The sequence below is a fragment of the Castor canadensis genome, chromosome 1 (genome assembly GCF_047511655.1).
Source record: "Castor canadensis chromosome 1, mCasCan1.hap1v2, whole genome shotgun sequence".
Lineage (NCBI taxonomy): Eukaryota > Metazoa > Chordata > Mammalia > Rodentia > Castoridae > Castor > Castor canadensis.
The window spans coordinates 165,464,509-165,482,370 of NC_133386.1; the positions used below are offsets into that span (position 1 = coordinate 165,464,509).

A 17,862-nucleotide genomic window follows, 5' to 3' on the forward strand; every position below is an offset into this window, starting at 1 on the left:
ATCTAATACTATCCTAACCCAATGTTTCAGGAAAACAAAGATTGGGAAGAAATGTGAATTCCCATCTATTCTTGTCAGGAAATATAGACTAATCCTCATTATCCAAGTGGGAACAGAGGCAGTAGGATCAGATTTGACATTGACATATTTTTTCTATTAATAATTTTAATTGGATGAGCTCAATTCTACTATCAGTATAAACATTTTGTTTAATTTTGTTTACTTAAGTTTCCTAGTTACTCCTGCCTTCACTCTTCCTTGCCAAAAAGAAAAAAAAAGACTGCCTAGTATCAAATGAATTGACCTCAAACACTGTTGAAAATTGGAGTAAGTAATTAATATAGGGAAAAAATAAACAGAAAACTCCCCTGATGAGCAGAATGGCAAAGATGTCCTCAAATTCATGCTGGATGATTTCAAAGGTCCCCTACAGCCTTGAACCAAATTGTGTCATTTACAGACCTTAAAATTACTGAATAAGACTTGTCCTGAGAAAAAACCTTAAGGGAGACATAATTTCCACATTCTTTGGGTAGTACTTCCTTGTAAACTTTTTATGAACCATAAGAATAGCTCTATGCTGTACTCAAATGTGACCAAATTGATCAACACCTGTTACAGGAACTATGTGATCAGGCAGGGCCATTAGTGGCAGACAAAAGCAAAGAACCCCAGAAGAAAATCTTAGAAGGGCCCAGATTTGGAGTATAGCACAAGACAGTAAAAAACAAATCTGACTTGGGAATATTTGTCTAGATCAAGAAAAACAGCACAAAAAATCATTATGGAGGCTACCCTTGTTCCTATGAGAATCATTAACTTACAGCCCTTTGCATAACACCTACTATGTGCTGAACACTCTTCTAGGGATGTTATCCAGGCAAGTGAATAAAATACATCTCTATTCTTTTGCATAATTTTCTCTAACATTTAAAAATTAAAAATGAAGAATAAATTGGCTTATTTTAATATTTCTACAAACATAGTCAAAAAGGACGCGAGGTTGTGGACTTAAGAAAAAATTAGAGCTGAAAATGATAATTAACTGTGGGGTTTCTTGGTTGTGCTGGGAGAAGAGCCATGAAAAGAATCCACAAATTTGCTGGGTTTCAGGACACTGACATAGGTGTACTGAGCAAATGACCCCATTTTTGAGACCCGACTCTTACATTGTGTGATGATTGAAGTGAGAGGTTTTCTACAGCCACGTTTACATTTTTCATGAAAAATGGAGAAAGGAAAGCCTACACAAAGGTAATTTAGAATAAAAATAATTACTGCACTTTCCAAATTCATATTAAAAACATGCACTAAGAATTTGGACTATTTTTATGTAATTCTGATATATGAGTCTGTGGTGCTCATCTTTAATGATGCTTTTGAGGAAGAATCTAGGTGGAATGTGCAGCTGGCTGTCTTGTCCTGGTCCTATAGATACACAGGTACTGTGGGAATAAAATCCTCAGTAGTCAGGAGAAGTCTTCAGCTTTGGGTGGCACACAGCATGATCGAGAAACATCTGAAAGTCATGGCTTTCTCAATTTCAGGTTCTTTTTACTTCATAATTATACTCTTTCAAATGAAGAAAATTTGCTGAACACCTACTATGTGTCAGACACTATTCCATGAGCTATGATGCACAGATCAATAAAATACATCTCTGCCCTTTTGCAGTTTATATTCTTGGCCATTGGAACATTTGTGAATTTGTCAGGGGTAAGTAATTGTGGCTTTTTTCATCTTGCCAGAGGTTTGGTGTGACCATTAACGAGCCCCTTATGGCTCAGGGACAGTAGTAATGACAAGAAACTAGAGAATCAGGAGAACCAACTCTGATTAATCAGTACCCTAGTTGTTCTTGGTTAGCACTGTTTTCAAAAGGCAAATAAAGGATGAAGGGTGGATGTGGTGGTAAAGAGGATATAGGCAAATGATTTCTTATTTGAGGCAAATCATTTTTCTATGTATGATTAAGCAGACTTTTTAAAATTTAACTTTATTTTTCTTATCAGTAGTGGGGTTTGAACTCAGGGCCTTGTGTTCAAAAGCTCTACCACTTAAGCCACACATCCCCAGCCCTTTTTGCTATAGTTACCTTTTCAGATAGGGTCTTATACTTTTTGCCTGAGCTGGCCTCAAACTGTGATCCTCCCAATCTCCACCTCCCAAGTAGCTGGGTTTATAGTGTGAGCTTTTGTGTCAAGCCTCCTAAGTAGACTTTTAAAAAGATAGATCTGGAAAGGATCTTAAGAAATTAACTCATTTTCCACACTACTTATAGGCCCATCATTGCAGACCATTGTATCCTTCCTCTGAGGATTTCTCTAGAATACAGCATTGCTAGTGCTGGAAGTTCCTGCTTATAACATATTTTTGTTCTTGTTGCAATTTATATCTTATTTCATTTTATCCAACCTTAGTGAAGATGTAGAACAGCTGCTTACTAACCTCCTGATGCTATTAAGTCACCACACAAACTTTTCTCATAGCAAAAGATCAGATCTCACAACCTTCTTCATAAACTCCAACTTCCAATCCATTAATCATTTCCCTGTCTATGCTGGACCTCCTCCAAGGTTTCCATATTCTTCTGAAGAGGTGGAGCCCCAAACTAGACATATGTGTGAAATTATCCAGGGCTCAGGAAACATGGGAGTCATGAATTATCTGAACACAGCTGTTGGGAAAAACTAAAGGAAAGATTCAATCAGATTGACAAATCCTCCCCTTGCAAGTTGGAGATAGAAGTGGTTGTTTAATAAAAAGATGAGCCTTCATATCAAAGTTGTATTTTTTATCATTAGCTTATAGATGAAGCATTTTTTCAAAAGAAATACATCTTGAATATTTAGTTTTTACAACCCTCCCTCCAGAACAAAATTGACTAAGAACAAGTGACTTTTCTATATTCTACTTAATATCACAAGTTGTGAACTTTTAACTGTTAAATTGGAGTAGTGGTTTCATATTCTCTGGGGTTTATATTTTGAAATAATATGAAACACTACACTAGAGGTGAAACTTTCAGTCCCTCTTGAACCATTTAAAAAAAATTTTGTTAGTACACAAAATCTAATTAAAATGACTAAAACTAAGTTGAATTCTATCAAAGAGAATCATGCTAATCTACAGGACACCTAGAATCAAGTTTCTCTGAATAGTTCACTCATCAGGTATATCTCCATTATGATTTCACAACACAATGAGACCAAATGTTTTAGGCCTTCTAGTTGTCTGTAGTTCAGCTATGATTCCAACAGAAATTCCATTCCTACTAGACATGGTTTTCTAGTGTAGGACATATTCAGTGGTAACTGTAGAATCATCCTAATTGTCCCAAGAAGAAATTAGGCCAGATAAAGAATGAAGTCAGCACTCTAAAAAGAAACAGGGAAAGAAAGGAGAACATTACTTCCTGTTCATAATATCACTTTGAGAAATTGTGAAGGGACACTGTGCCCAATAGAAGATTAGTAAGAGCGTTTGCTGTAAGCAGGCATTTCTGAAATCTTAGTCTGCCAGTGAAGAACACCAACAAGTATAAATCTAGTTAGACCTGAGAAGTGTTGGTGCAGATAAATAGAACAAATAAAATGTTTCATAAGCATTGAGGACAAGGAGATAAAATGGAATGGAGAATTAATTGGGGAGAGCAGAGTCATAAGCTTAAGTTCCAAGACCCCTCAGTTGCTTTTATTTCTTGTAGTCATGCTATACATACTATGTGGACAGTAGTAATGGCCTGAAAGAGAAGTTGGGGCCTGGGACTATAGGATAGTATATGACTAGATATTCAGTTTTGGAAGTTAGAAGTTGCTGCCTTGATACAAATTAAATATATTTCTGGAACACAAATTCAGACTACAATTATCCCTCAAGACAACTTCCATGCTAAATTAGAAAAATGAAGACCCAGAACTTCCTTTATTCCCAAATTTCATACCTCTTTCAAATGCAGTAAAATTTTAGCATTGAGGAATTTTTGTTTCATAGGCATTAGAAAGGCTTTGGGAAGAATAAGCCAAAGGTATTATAATTCACTGACCATTTTGCTAAGAAAAAAAAAAGTTCCCAGTATAAATAACTGGAACTACTTTTGCATTGCCTGTTGCTTTATGTGGATACTGAATCCTGACTTTAATTATGATTCTCACATGATAAACATATTCTTATAGCATTACAACCAGATTGTGGGCGTAGATCATGTTAGAACTACTTTGCAAGCCAAATTTCCATTGCCTTCCATTTTGTCTGCACACAAAAACTAATTAGAGTAAAGTGAGTAAAAATAAGTTGTAGTCCATAAAAGGCAATCATGCTAATTTATACAATGCCAATTTTTCTAAAAAATGTGTAGAAGTTTAACATATTCCTGATTATTTGCTAGGCTAATATTTTTCTGATATTACTTGCATATTAGTGTGTTTTTGGAAATTCATGTTATTGTTTGTAGGGTTTTGGTCTCTATTCCCAGGAAGAATTTATAAAAAATCTAATTTACCTCTCAATTCATTGATGTTTATAAGAGCACAACTCCATGATAGTATTTAATAATGAAAGTTAATCACAAAAATGGTCTTATATGGATGGATATTATATGAAAAACAAACAACCCTAAAGAGTGTTTATTTGTTAAATGTAGGGGCTAAAAAATAAGTTTTAAATTAGCAAACATTTTCTAATATTTTTAAGACTAGGAATCTTAATAAATAGAATTAATTTTAGAATTATCTTTTTTATTATTTTAAGGGAAATAAATCATTTTTTGCTACTGTGTTTTTTTTGGGAGGAAAAAGCAAGGTAATTTTGTCACTGAAAATGACATTACACTCTTGTCAAATCTCAGATAAGACAACCAAATGAAGCAACTCTGAAACATAAATTAATAAGATAGGAATCAACAAAAACTTGAGATTCCATTTCATCTTGTCTTAACCAGTGTCTCAATGTTCAGAAAGTAACTATAGGTGTTTAAGAAGTTTAAAATATAATTGGTTTTCCTCTACCATTTTGAAATCAATAATATCTTATTAGCATAGTATTACTAATTTGTCATTTATGTTGATAATTTAAGTAATGATTCAAGATATACAAAAAACACTTTAATTTGAAAATCAAAATTAAAAATCGTACAGACTGTTCATTGTTTTCTTTTGTTTTAATTATTGGGAAATCAAAGAAATATATTTGTCATGTGGTATGATTTGAAGGCCCAGACAGTAATCAAAAGAACTTGGGCCTTACTTTAAAATCTGTCACTTTCTGGCTGAGCAAGCCCATTTGATAGCCCAACCTTATTCACATGCATAGTGTAAGTGCCACATAAAAATTTATGGAATAAATTGAGATTTATTTTTATTCCATAAAAAAATTTATGGAATAAATTGTAGATATTTGCTACTGTGCACTTCAATGGCACATCAATAAAATGAGGTCAGTGGGCTGTAAGTCACCGCTGCCAAATTTCCCATCACATTCAAACCTGAACTCAGAAATAACAAATGACTCAGGTGATTTCCATGCTGTAGGAGAACCACTGATCTGGATTATATTTGTGGTATTATTTTCATATAAAGTCAGACTTTTTTGAAGAACTGTATATCATTTGGTAAACTATACTTGGAACTCATATAATTATTTCTCCTAAAGGTGGAGCCTTGAGCCATGGTAAGGGTTCATATTCTTCTACTTATTATATTACTCAGTTATCTCTGACAATGAGTAGTTAGGTGGGCTTTTCACACATCAAAAAGTCCTTTGGGGTCCTCATTTTCTACTGTGCTGTTTCTGAGCTCTGGGACATTAAAAGTTTGTGGTATCCTCCCTGAATAAATCATAGTGGAAGTGGGATGAGGTTTCTCATAGACTTCTGTATCTGTCTTTCCTTACATGACTTCAACAGCTCTGAAAAGACCACTGAGTTGTGTTATCTAAGATTTATCAGTATGCATCCAATCCCTCATTTAAAACTATGTCTTTCTAGGAGCTGCTTTCTAGGAGGAAGATGAATGAAATTTATCAGGAAGGTGCCCAAGCAGATTTAGGACTCCCTTGCAGAGAGCAAACCCCCGCACCCACTGCCCTGCTTTACTTCTAGACCTGGTATTCTCAATTCTGAGTTGGTACAAAGACAAAAGGGATTCGGATACTGTTTCCTGGCATTCTTCCAAATGAGATGTATTTACAGAGAAGTTCCAAGTTTGGAGTGGAGCCTTTGGAGGAAGAACATTGAATTGCACAAGGAAAGCCAATAAACATTTTAGTCCCCAACAGGGACTACAAGCCTTGCAATTACGTTTAAGGCTGTGCTTGTCTATTCTCTGCTTCTCCATGTCTGTAAACAACATACTAGCTTTGGAGGTTTGTCATCCACTGTGTGTCTTTAGAGAGGGCGTTCCTCATCACAGCCTCTGCAGTACCACAGGCAGTCACAGTTAGAAAAGGCAAACTTATGAAATGGCTTCTAAACACACTAAATCCTAATCCAAACAATTTGTAACGTTTCTTACTCAATAACTCTCAGAAGTCAACTAACTTGGAACTGCCCTAAACAAGTTAAGAAAGGAGTTAGACATCATCCATTGGGCAATAAACTAAAGTAAGTGGAGGGAAGAATGTGCAGGTGAAGAGTCCAGTCTCTAATCTGTGTCCTCAGTAACTAGGTACTTACTGCTGGACAATTCTGCCTTGATAGTGTTGTAGGCATGACAACAATGATAACAGCAGCTATGATTGCACAGAGATTTTCAGATTCATTTCTTAATTAAAAGAAAAAGCTTTGGCATTAGGCAGACAGATTTGAGTCCAGTTTTGCCACTGATTGACTCTGTTAATTTAAAATAATTAAACTAGCAAACTGATGCATCAGTTTCCTTATTTTTAAATGAAGAAGAATAATCCTTGCTTAAAGAGATTATTGTGAAGAAGAATCAATGAACTATGAAAATGCAGAATGTCCACCATCATGAACTCAATAAAATTAGGTCTTAATATTCTTTTATTTGATTCTAACAAACTACTTTAAGTATTATCACTTTCTCAATCTTACAATTTTGTGAAAACTGGGCTTCAAAAAGGAAGGTAACATTTAGCAATTTGAAAGTCTTCCATCAAGTAGTAAAAAATAAAAATGGTTCTAAAGTAGTATTTGTGGCCACCAATTTTGAGACTCTCAGCCATATCAAAGGGTGGTGAAGGAGCTCTTCAGAACCACCTGAAAATGTGATACTCAAATCAAACCTGTGCAGTAGCTGTTAAATAAAGGAGATTGGATATTATAATGGACTTTAAAATCAGAAAACTTCACATTTGAAGTTCAGCTTCTCCACTTAAGATTTGCTGTGTTTGTTTGGGCAAATTGCTTAAACTCCCTGAGCTCTAGTTTCCTTGTTTATACAATTAGAATATAATCTATCTCCAAGAGTTGCTGTCAGGGTTAAATAATACAAGTCTAATATAAAGCAAGTAACTTGATACTGGAGATGTGCAGATGTTATCTTGCCTCATGATTTGCATGTACCTTCCTATAATGTAACAATTACAAAAATAAAAGAGTTTTAACAGACTATTGAGGTTAGTCAGGTTATACTACTTATCTGACACAAGTCCCCCTTGTTAATGGCCAGAGTCTGAACTATCTATCTTTTTCAATGGAGTGATGGATTTCTAGGGCAGTGGAGTTGTGCTGATGATACTAAAGATTAACACTAGGGTAATAGCAAGCTCAGCCAATGGAAACATGCCCACCATACCCTAGCTATTTCACCACTTGGTCCTTTCCCCACTTTGCAGCTTGTCTAACAGCAAAAGTGAATTCTGAACGTTTTCTTACAATGCTAATTTCCTTTGCCAGGAAAGAAAACCAAATGACTAATGCTGACATTGGCTAAATTAACATTTCTGAATTAATGCTAGGATAATAAGTACCCCCAAAGTGTTCTGTCATCAAATAAGTGTGGGAAATATTATCTAGTAGTATTTTCAGACATTTTAACCAATAGAAATCAGAGACTTTCATTTCACATGTCAGTTGTGATAGATATTTCAAAATACATTGATGCTTACTGCTACTTCAAAATTATATTTATCTTATTGTTAGACCTTATTTAGCACATAAAAGTACATATTAGTATATAACACAATGTATTCTTTTAATATTTTTGTAGCTATATACCAATGTAATTGGCTTCCTTTTAATCTTATACTTTTTATTTTATTCATTTAGAAATAGTGTTCTAGAAGAGTTTACTTGGGCTTTACCAGACTACCAAGAGTCTATGCCACAAAAGTGACTACAAATGCCATGTTAGTAAAGAGTAACAATAAGGAAACAATTCATAAATATTGATTGTGGAAGTTGTTGAGGAGAAGGAAGTCCTTAGCAGAGGATGAAGAGGACCACTGAAGAAATTGATTCCCGCTAAAGTACTTAGAACAGTATAGAACTGGACATCAGAGATGAGTCTCTATGGCTAGACAGTCTGGAGAAATATCACAGAGAAGATATAAGCACGCCTATATAATCCTTAACCCTATCTTGGCTTCCCTTTTCCCCTTCCCTCAGGTTTCTACACATTTCCTCTCTCTTCTCCATTCATTCATCCTGCAATGTCCTATCCAACAGTCTTCAGAAGTTTGTAGAATGTTTGTGCAGTCACCTGACTTGGGTATTTCTTCCCACAGTGGCCTTAATACTTAGGTACTATTGGTAATTGAGGTGTTTCCTTGATACTGGAGAGAAATCAATATTCTGAGGGATTTCTAGGTACCATGTCACTGTAACACACTCTGAGGTCTCAGCATTTTCTAATTTTGTTTAGGGCAGTTGGTGTATCCCCTTTCCCAGTGTGGGAAGGTTTTGAAGTGCATTTAACATTCACACAGAGATTAAAAACATTGGCAAAATACTTTCTATTTCCTGTAGTGGTCCAGAAAATGTTCACTCTTTGATTAAAATGTCTCATATAGGCTACAAGTTTCTACCAGCTTCTGGCTGAATTGTTAAATTCATAGGTAACATGTTGATAAACTGTTGGTCTTTATAAACTGGTCTTTAAACTGTTTTTTTTTATTTTAAAATTAATAGTTTGGAATATATTTTGCCATTTGTCTAAAATAGAATTCAGGAATGATGTCTGTCATCTCTAGTACATCAGAAGTTATTTTAAACATGGCATCTTTATAAAAGTCAATAGCTGCCTCATCAAAGGGCAATCATGTCCAGTGTGGGTGGCTGTGCCAATTGTTTTTGAACTACTGTAGCAATCTAGCCAATCCCTGGGAATGGCTTGCAGTCTTTCTACACCCACATTTTTTCTTAATTATCTCCACCAGGCTGAGTTAGCTCAGGACAGATCTATAGCATTTCCTGGATGTCAAAATGCCCACACACCTTCTGCAATCCTTGGGTTACCCGCTCCCTTTCATGTTTCTACTGGCTGGTCCATCTAATTATCTATTATTGTGTGTATATAATAAATTATTCATAAGACCCAGACAATTTCAGCATGTAATATCTTTGACTTTAAAAAAGAACTGTCCTGAAAAATTAGAAATTTACCAGCACAAAGGAAGTACCATAAAATTTGAAAGTGAATCTTCTACCACATCACTCCCTTTTAAAATAAATCTGTAAAAGTTTAGGATCATTGTTCAAATTAAAACTTTTATAGTCAGCATTCCTGAAGAAACAACAGATTCCACACCTAGATTTCTCCATTGTAGGTCCCAAGTACATTGCTTTGAGTTTTCATAATATACTTCTTAGCAGTTAAAAAAGGATGGTCTCTAAAACTGTAAATCATCAAAGGTTAGTATAACTTAGGCCCTACTTCCCACCTGGAGCTGAAATGGAATTTAGAGCTTATTCTTAGAACATCCTTCTTGATTTATGTGTGAGGAAATAAAGATCAAGTAACTGTTTGACTTTTCTAGCTACTGACAAGTTGGAAGTAAGGCTTAAACATAGGCTTCTAATCTGGTTCACTGTGTTCTTTTGAAAAAGATAAGAATCCAGGAGTCTGCACCCTTCTAGTGATCACAGCTAATAAAGGGACTAGTCCTCATCTCTAGTCTATAAGCTCCGTAAAGATAGGATAATTCAGTCTTGCTCATGGTTGACTCTCTGGATTCCAAAGCAGTTTCTAGCACATATAGTCAATTAGTACTTGGAGAATAAATTATGACTGTGAAGAATCTCTATAGAAGGTATACTTTTGGAGCAAAGTGGGAAATGGCTAGTCAAGCTCATGATCCACGTAAGATATCCACAGAATATCTACCAAAGTAAAGAGTATCTAAGCATCCAAGACTGGGATGAAATTCTAGAGGGTTAAAAGAAAACAAGCCAGCACGAGTTCATGCATCTGATATAGGCTGGCCTAAGTGACCTCTGAAACCTTCCTGGCCCTCAGATTCTGTGACTCATGACAAAAAGTAATGTACTTCTTGGCTTTAGCTATCTTCTGTGTTTGTTTTTTTGGGAAATTAGTGACTATGACTTAGATATGTGTCTGCTACAGGAAGATTCCTGCCTTCTCTAGGCCTCTAACTGTGAGAGAGGGAAAGAATGGTTTAGAAGGGAAGATCACAGTCTAGTTAAAACTTTCCAGTAGTCCTGAAGAATGTTGGAAATTGTTGTAGATAATGCTTATTTTTAATTGAGTCAAAATAGGAAGAAATAATGTCTACAACTGCCTCAGAGGCCTTTACTGGTGTGAGGCAACAAGGCCTAGACAGGAATGAGCACAGACCTTGAAAATGAAGAAACAGATTCTGAGTCACTTTTCCTCTCGCTGGTTGTGTGGTCTTGGGCAACTTTGCACTGCAGTCTCAGTCTCATCTGTAAAAGGTGATGGATGATTCCTACTTTACAAATTGATAAGGAATCAAATGATGAAACCTGTTAATGAGCTTCCAAACCACTATATGAATATGAGTACTTCTAGGAAAGCAAACAAAATCTGTACTATATTATAAAGAATTCCGTACAAGACTCTTAGAATGTTACAGTGAAAGAGAGGGAAAAAAGTCTACCTAAGTTTTAAAAAATTCAGAATGAACATCCCCAAAAATCATCAAATAAAAATGGTGGCAAGTATAAAAAATTCAAAATTTTGATCTCTGCACCATGGTGTTTGGACAGTATTATTATTTATAGAACATGTGTCACTTTCTCAAGAAATACTTTTTAAAGCAGTAGTTCTATATTCTAAATAAAAGATGAAAGGTTTCATAGTTTTGAAATTATGGTCACACTGAAGCCGAAAGGGAGAACATTTTCTTTTTATTGTTTAATAATTCAATCTTCCTTCACTTAAGGCATTGCCCCACTTTCACAGTGTTCAATAATGGTAAGCTTTCACTAAATGCTAATGTTTATGTGTATTGTTAAATAATATACATATGGATTATGGCATGTAATTTTAAAGATTCATTGCTGATTAAATTCCCACCAGAAAATACACACACACACACACATACCCATACACAGACATACTCATGTACATGGCAGTAGCAGATAATAAGAGATAACAGCAAAAGAAGATAATTTGAGATACTTCTGAGGTAGCAGTTGTAAAATTAAAATAGGCAACTCATTAAATTATCCATAGAGTGAAAAGAAAGCTACAAAAATAGTTTTGTTTTTTTTTTTTCTGGCAAGTCAGTGTTGTTCAGAACAGAATTATTTTTAAGCAGTGCTTTAAAATCAGATTATATCAACTCATAGTCATAAGAGTCACTTAAATGGTTAGAATAGTTTGTTTAATTACAAGTAAAAATTAGGTAGAAGTATGCTTAGTAAAAAATATAGTCAGCTAGACATCATTTTAACTGACAGATTGTAAGCAATATGATCAAGCAAATGCTACTTGAGCAAGTTGGAGCCTGGTTCTAAGATCACAGAATTAATAAAAATAAAAACCTTTTGTAAGTCATGTTTTCATGCCAGTTTCCACTCTATTCTATTTGTTGGGTTTTGTGGCTGATTATCTCTTTTATGGTCACCCAGAACCTTACCTTCTCTCTCTCATTGCTGGATTTTTGAAGACTGTTTCTTACTAAAGCTCCCCTAGAGGACAGGCCAGGAAAAGGAAAGAATCTAAATTCACCAGCGTATTCTCTTATTAAGAATTTAGATTAGACATTTGATAGGAAAAGCCGGGCAAATGAAAGAACACACTTAAGTATGTTGATTTTAGGTCTTTTGAAAGCCTTACCAATTTACACTGATAGAAAATTAGCAATATTTTGTAAAGTCAACTAATCATATTTTAAATCCCTACTTACTACCTTGACCATGTAAAAGAGATGGTGTTTTTAATTAACTAATACTCTGGTTCAACCAAATAAAAATATTGGGGGCAAAGGGAATGTCATAGTGATACCTCCTATTTCTGAAGTGACTGTGTCCCAGCTTGCAAAGCCCTTTCATACATTCTCTTCCACCCTCCAAAAATTGCTGTGTTGTAGGTCTTGCTATCAATGACACTGAAAAATGTGCCGGTAGGGTGCACATATTTTCATCTGAATCAGTACTGATATATTTCATTGGGGCAACGAGACCAAGTGAAAATCTCGCATACAGAAATATTAATATGCAAGATAGGGGGGCACAAAAGTATGCTAGGTTTCTGTTAAAATTTTAAGGTTAAAATTCTCTCATATTCTCTCTCTCTCTCTCTCTCTTCTCCCCCCCCCCCCTTCTTTTATCTTCTACTTTTCTGTCTGATTCTGAACAGGGCAATTGAAATTTCCTGCCCTGATGCTGAAGAGCTCTGTGTTAAGACATATGAACAGTTGAATACTAGGTACACCATTCTTAAAGTGCCATTCATTTCCACAACACTTGAGGTGAAACCATTTCATCTTACAAGTCCAGGATGAGAGTGTGTGTATATGAATGTGTGTGTGTGAGAGGGAGAGAGCATGACGTGACACTTCTGAGGTTTATTTCAGTTGTTAAAGATCTCAGGGTTACAAGAATTAAACTGTTAAGCATCTTCCCTCCTGGTCTCCCACAGACACGATATTTACATTTTTTCGGTTCGACTGTCAGATAAATTGGCAAGTCGACTAAAAGAATAATATTCTCTTAACGATGCATTCATTTGAAGCCCTAGCAACTGTATGAGGCAGCAGCGAGTGTTAGCTCGAAAGGCACAGCGCGGGGAGAGGGAACTCTGCAATTTAGAGTGACGGATGATTTTTTTCCCATCCATCAAGCTGCCTCAAAATGTCACAATATTTACACCTCTTCTTTGGTGAATTAGAATCCAGAGACAAGTAGTCAGAAAGAGAGAGAGAGAAAAAAAAAAATCCGACCGGTGCCGCTTGGTTGGGGAAAAGCAGGCGTTGCACCTTTAAGTTCTGCCCCTCCATTCCCTGTTCACCCCCCTTCTCAGGATTTTGCAATAAATCTCCCAGTTCTGCGTTCAGCCCTGCAGATCCGTATTTAAAACAGCACCATCTGGGAAGGGTGGGTGGCGATGGTGATGCGGACGCCTTGGAGTTCCTTTGCAGCACGCTTGGAATTGCATCAGACTGATCAGAAATCCCCCCGCCCCCAAGCCCAGCCCCGCCCGCCACGCTCCTCTCCCCGCCCCTCCTCTTTGCTCCCTTCGCGTAGATCTGACTGAGAAAACGACTGGATCTCGGAACAATCTGTGCCCCATTCGCTGCAGGCTGGCTCCGTAAACCCTGCCCTACGCTCCCTTTGTGTGCGGAGCAGCCTATCACCGTCATCTGATCCAAGTGCCTGTTTTTTTTTTTTTTTCTTTCTAATTTTCCACAATATCCTCGCGTTGCCTATGAATCCTATGAATCTATCATTTCCACCTGCGCAGAGTTGGGGTTCTTTCCTTCGTTCGCTAAAATAATCTTGAGTCTTGAGTTTGGGAAATGGGTTTGTCCCTAACCCCCCTTACTCCCACCCTAAGCCCTAGACTCTTAATTGAAAAGAGCTGATCCGGGGAGGAGTTCAGAACAACCGAGCCCTGGGGCGAAAGCTGCCACCGGGCAGGGCTCCGTGGCCGGAACAAAGGGCCCGGGAAGTGGGTGGGGGTGAGGGTTGTAGCTGGAGAGGTTGGTGGCCCCCGCCCAGGGACGCACAAGTCCCTGGACTCCCAGTGAAGAGACAGGACAACGCAACCTCACGCTTCAGCCGCTCTGGGTCCCTTGGGGCGCAGGCGGGGGCAGGGGAGGTGGAAGGGAAGGCTGGGCGGCTCGGAGCTAGCTTCTATCTCAACCCGCCAAGCCCCCCATGTCCACCCCCTGCTGGGCTCCCGGCCCAACGGGTGGCAGCGGAAGCTCGGCGGAGAGCTGGTGCCCTCCGCCCGCGCCTCTGGACGCAACCTCGCCCTGGCTGGGCGGTCTGCGCGCCCAGCTGATTGGTGGCTCCGTCCAGCAGCCGCTCGGAGCTACGAGTGTTCTTCTCCACCGCCTCCAGCCGCCCAGGCCCCCTCCCCCGGCCCGCTCCCAGGCTCTTCGGTCCGGAAAGGACCTTCCACTCCCAAGCGGAGACCCCCCCCATTTCCCTGAGTTACCCCGACTGACTCGGACCTGGGCACAGTGAGGCATCCGGCCCGGTGGAGGAGCCGAGCGCGGTCTCGGCGGCTCCCCTTCCCTTGAGAAAGCGGGAGCCCTCCAGACCAGCGCCCGAAACTCGCAGGGAGGGAGGAAAGGAGGAGGGAAAAAAAAAAAAAAAAAAAGCCAGAAAGAAACATCCAGCAAGAAACGAGGGTGACGGAGAGGAAGAGATAGAATGAGGGAGGGATGGAGGCAGGAGGAGGGGGCGGGGTGGAAGAAGGGGGGCGGGAAGGAGGGAGGGAGGGGGATCAAGAGGGAGGGAGGGATACAGAGAGAATGAATCTTCCTCACTAGAAGAGCTGAAATTACCTTGATTCATTTTGTGTTGGAGATTTAGCGTTACCTCCTTCCCTCTCCCCATCTCCACCTCCCCTTTCCTCACTGCACACTACCACCACCGCCTGATTCTAAATGGTACAAAGTCAAATTTTAGGAAATCGAATGTTGTGCAAAAGCTTCATAATTAGTAATGAATCTACTGTACACACCACACACACACACACACACACACACACACACACACACACACACAAGCAAAAAGAACGGAAAAGAGGGGGGGAAAGGGGAGAAAATGAGAGAAGTCTTACATTTGAATCAGTCATTTGCAGGTCCAAGTTAACTAAACTCATTATATCCGCAGGAAGACAGCTTTTCCCCCCTCTTGCTTTGCTCCAGGGTTCTCACCTAGGGCAATTTAAACTGGACAAATACCAGGAACAACCCCCCTCAGATGCTCACCCTCTACTTCCTCCCTTCCACCACGCGTCCTTTCCGGAAGATCGAGTATCAAAATAGCTCTAGAATTGGGGATACAGGGGTCCCCGCCCCGGTGCTTACCTTCTTTGCGGCTTACACCACCCCGGTGGCTAGATCCTGGAGATAAACACTTGCATTTCCCAAAGTTAACCCAGTATACCAACCCGGAGCTTGCCAAGAGTCTATTCCAGCCTACACCGCTAGGAAGCCAACTTCAGCGAGCTCAATGAGGGGACCAAACTGGGGCTCGCTTTCCAAACGCTCCGCTCCAAAATCTGACTCTCTCTTCAGCCCCGATCTCAGTGTGAGTCGAACCTCAGAAAAGACGCTTTTTAAGGGCGACACGGGGTTGGCTTGACAGGGGGTGGGGGGTGCGAAAGGCTACCTGGAGTACCACAACCTCGGACAAATCCGTTGGCTCTGTCCAAGGTGCTGAATGGACTCGGATCGCCCGGATCCCACACCCCTCGTAGCAGGAGGAAAAGGCTAAAAAATGTCTAATTAAGTGATACTTGATATTGCTCTAGACGGTTTCTTCCACTTCCTTACGTTTTGTCACGTGCCGATGGCTTTGCCAAAGCCATCCTGTTCATAGTTGATCACATGTTGATAAGACCCTTTTCTTCTATGAAGATTACCCATTTCATTACTAGTGATATGCACTTCTGACTTCTTCCCCTCCAGTCCCCATTCTCACCTAAACTCCCAGCCTTTACCCCACTCCACCCCCTAACCCCAACCTCTAACAGCATTATTATGCTGTTAACCCCCTTGCGAATGTCAATTACATGCCCACATATAAATCATAGAATATGCTCATACACCATACACGTAAAGGCAAAGAATGGAATACAAGACGGCTGGCACACAAGCATCAGATTGAACAGCCAATATAACACACACCCCCTTCAGTTCCAAGTTTGTTCCACGCAGTTCCACATTGCAGTGTTAAATCTCAAATGATTCCAATTGAAGTTGCACTGTGTAAAAACCGGTTCCCCTGGCCTGAGTAGCTGCTGTTCTTTGGCGTGTGAAGTGCTAGGAAGAGCCGTGATATTCCCGTTGTTAAGCAACATGTCAAGATTTTTCAATTAGAATGCAAGGTTTATTGCTACTCACCATTGTGCCTTTGCTGTCCTGGAGACTCAAGTGTCTTAAAATCTCGTCTCCCCAACAGATGCTGGAAGGTAATGTGTCTTGTTTGAAGTCATCATGTGAGAAGTTCGGCTTTGCTCAGTGGATCGCCCACCACTTGGTGTGACTTATGAATCTAATAACCCTTTGCAATATCCGCAAGCTTAAACTCTCAACCACCTTGGCGACTACAGAAGACAAAGCAACTGGCATCGATGTTGAAAAACCTATAGATTTACGCAAACGCCCTCACTCCAAGAGACACGTTTCCCTTTGAGTTCTTACGTGATTCTAATGAATGAGCGAGGTTACCAATGACTGTCCAACTGCCCTGGTATATAGCGGGTGGTTCCTGAGGCTGCCTTCTCACCGCCCGTCACTGGGTCCTGGCACAGAAAGTTCCCAGAGAAAGTGAGGAGTTTCAGGGTACCCCCATAAAAATTACTCAGCCTGCACACCGCTTTCTTGCCCACTGCTCAGGTCACACCTGGGGCTCTGGCAAAGCTGAGTTCGGCTGTCGCCAGGTAAGAAAACCTTCGCCTTGCCAGGCTGGGGCGGGAAGACCGCTGGGGAACTTGTTGCTTATCAGCGCCAGCAGGCTACCGCTTTAATAAGAATACCAGAAAAGCGCAGCGGGAGGGGGTCAGGGGGGTGGCAACGACGACGACTATCCGTGCTGTTTACGTGACCAACTCACTGTGACTCCCTTGGTAAAAAGAAAACTTCTTAGAAAAGTTTGTGACCCCCCCCCCACCATGACTAAGGGTCTCCAGCCGATGAGGTCGGTCGATGAGGGTTGGGCGGGGGGAGGGTTAGTAAGTGACTTGTCCTCAGGAACAACTGCATGCGTCGAAGCGCGCATCAGCCCTGCAACTTTCCCTTTTCCTCTTAGGGACTGATGACTAGGCGAGAGGCACCGGGGCGAGCCACTAGTTGCCCACAGGAACCTGTGTAAGCCTTGCTCTCGAGCGGCTGAGTTGAATGAAGTTATGACTGCATTTGCTCTAACGGGTTATGGCTTCTCAAATGTGAGTTAACCGCCGCTGTGCGCAGCTAGGTCGGCCAGGAGAGCCACGGAGAACAGAGCCGCGGGCAAAGGCAGGGAGGAGACCATCCGCGGCAAGCTCCAGGCTCTGTACTACGTCTCTGCTGGTGGCTTCCTTCCCGGAGTCTGCTGGTGGCTTCCGCATCATCCCGGGGCTCCCCCGCCACCAGGGTGCCGGGGTGAATGCGGCTGGGAACCTGAGCCGCGCGCGCCAGGAGCCCAGGCAGCGTTTGCGAACCTGGGGGTGGGGGAGGGGGGCTCTCTCTGGAAGTCCGGCGGCCAGCACCGCGCTTCCCCACCAGAGGCTGCGCAAGCTGGGAAGCGAAGAGGTCACGTGTTGG

The 17,862-nt window shown here is 40.2% G+C and overlaps 1 protein-coding gene across 3 annotated transcripts in view; it reads right to left on the minus strand.

The window, feature by feature from the left end:
* The window catches only part of Bdnf (brain derived neurotrophic factor), a 53,455-nt gene extending 36,459 nt beyond the window's left edge, over positions 1 to 16,996 (minus strand). Inside the window, exon 1 of one of the 3 annotated variants that reach the window (XM_074043204.1) lies at positions 16,462 to 16,996. In XM_074043204.1, coding sequence (XP_073899305.1) covers positions 16,462 to 16,464 — 3 coding nt within the window. In that variant the 5' untranslated portion in view covers positions 16,465 to 16,996. Of the gene's footprint in view, positions 1 to 14,559; positions 14,655 to 15,173; positions 15,269 to 16,461 lie in introns of those variants that run through there. The other 2 variants (XM_074043197.1, XM_074043201.1) reach the window with 2 other exon arrangements.
* Positions 16,997 to 17,862: the final 866 nt, after the last annotated feature.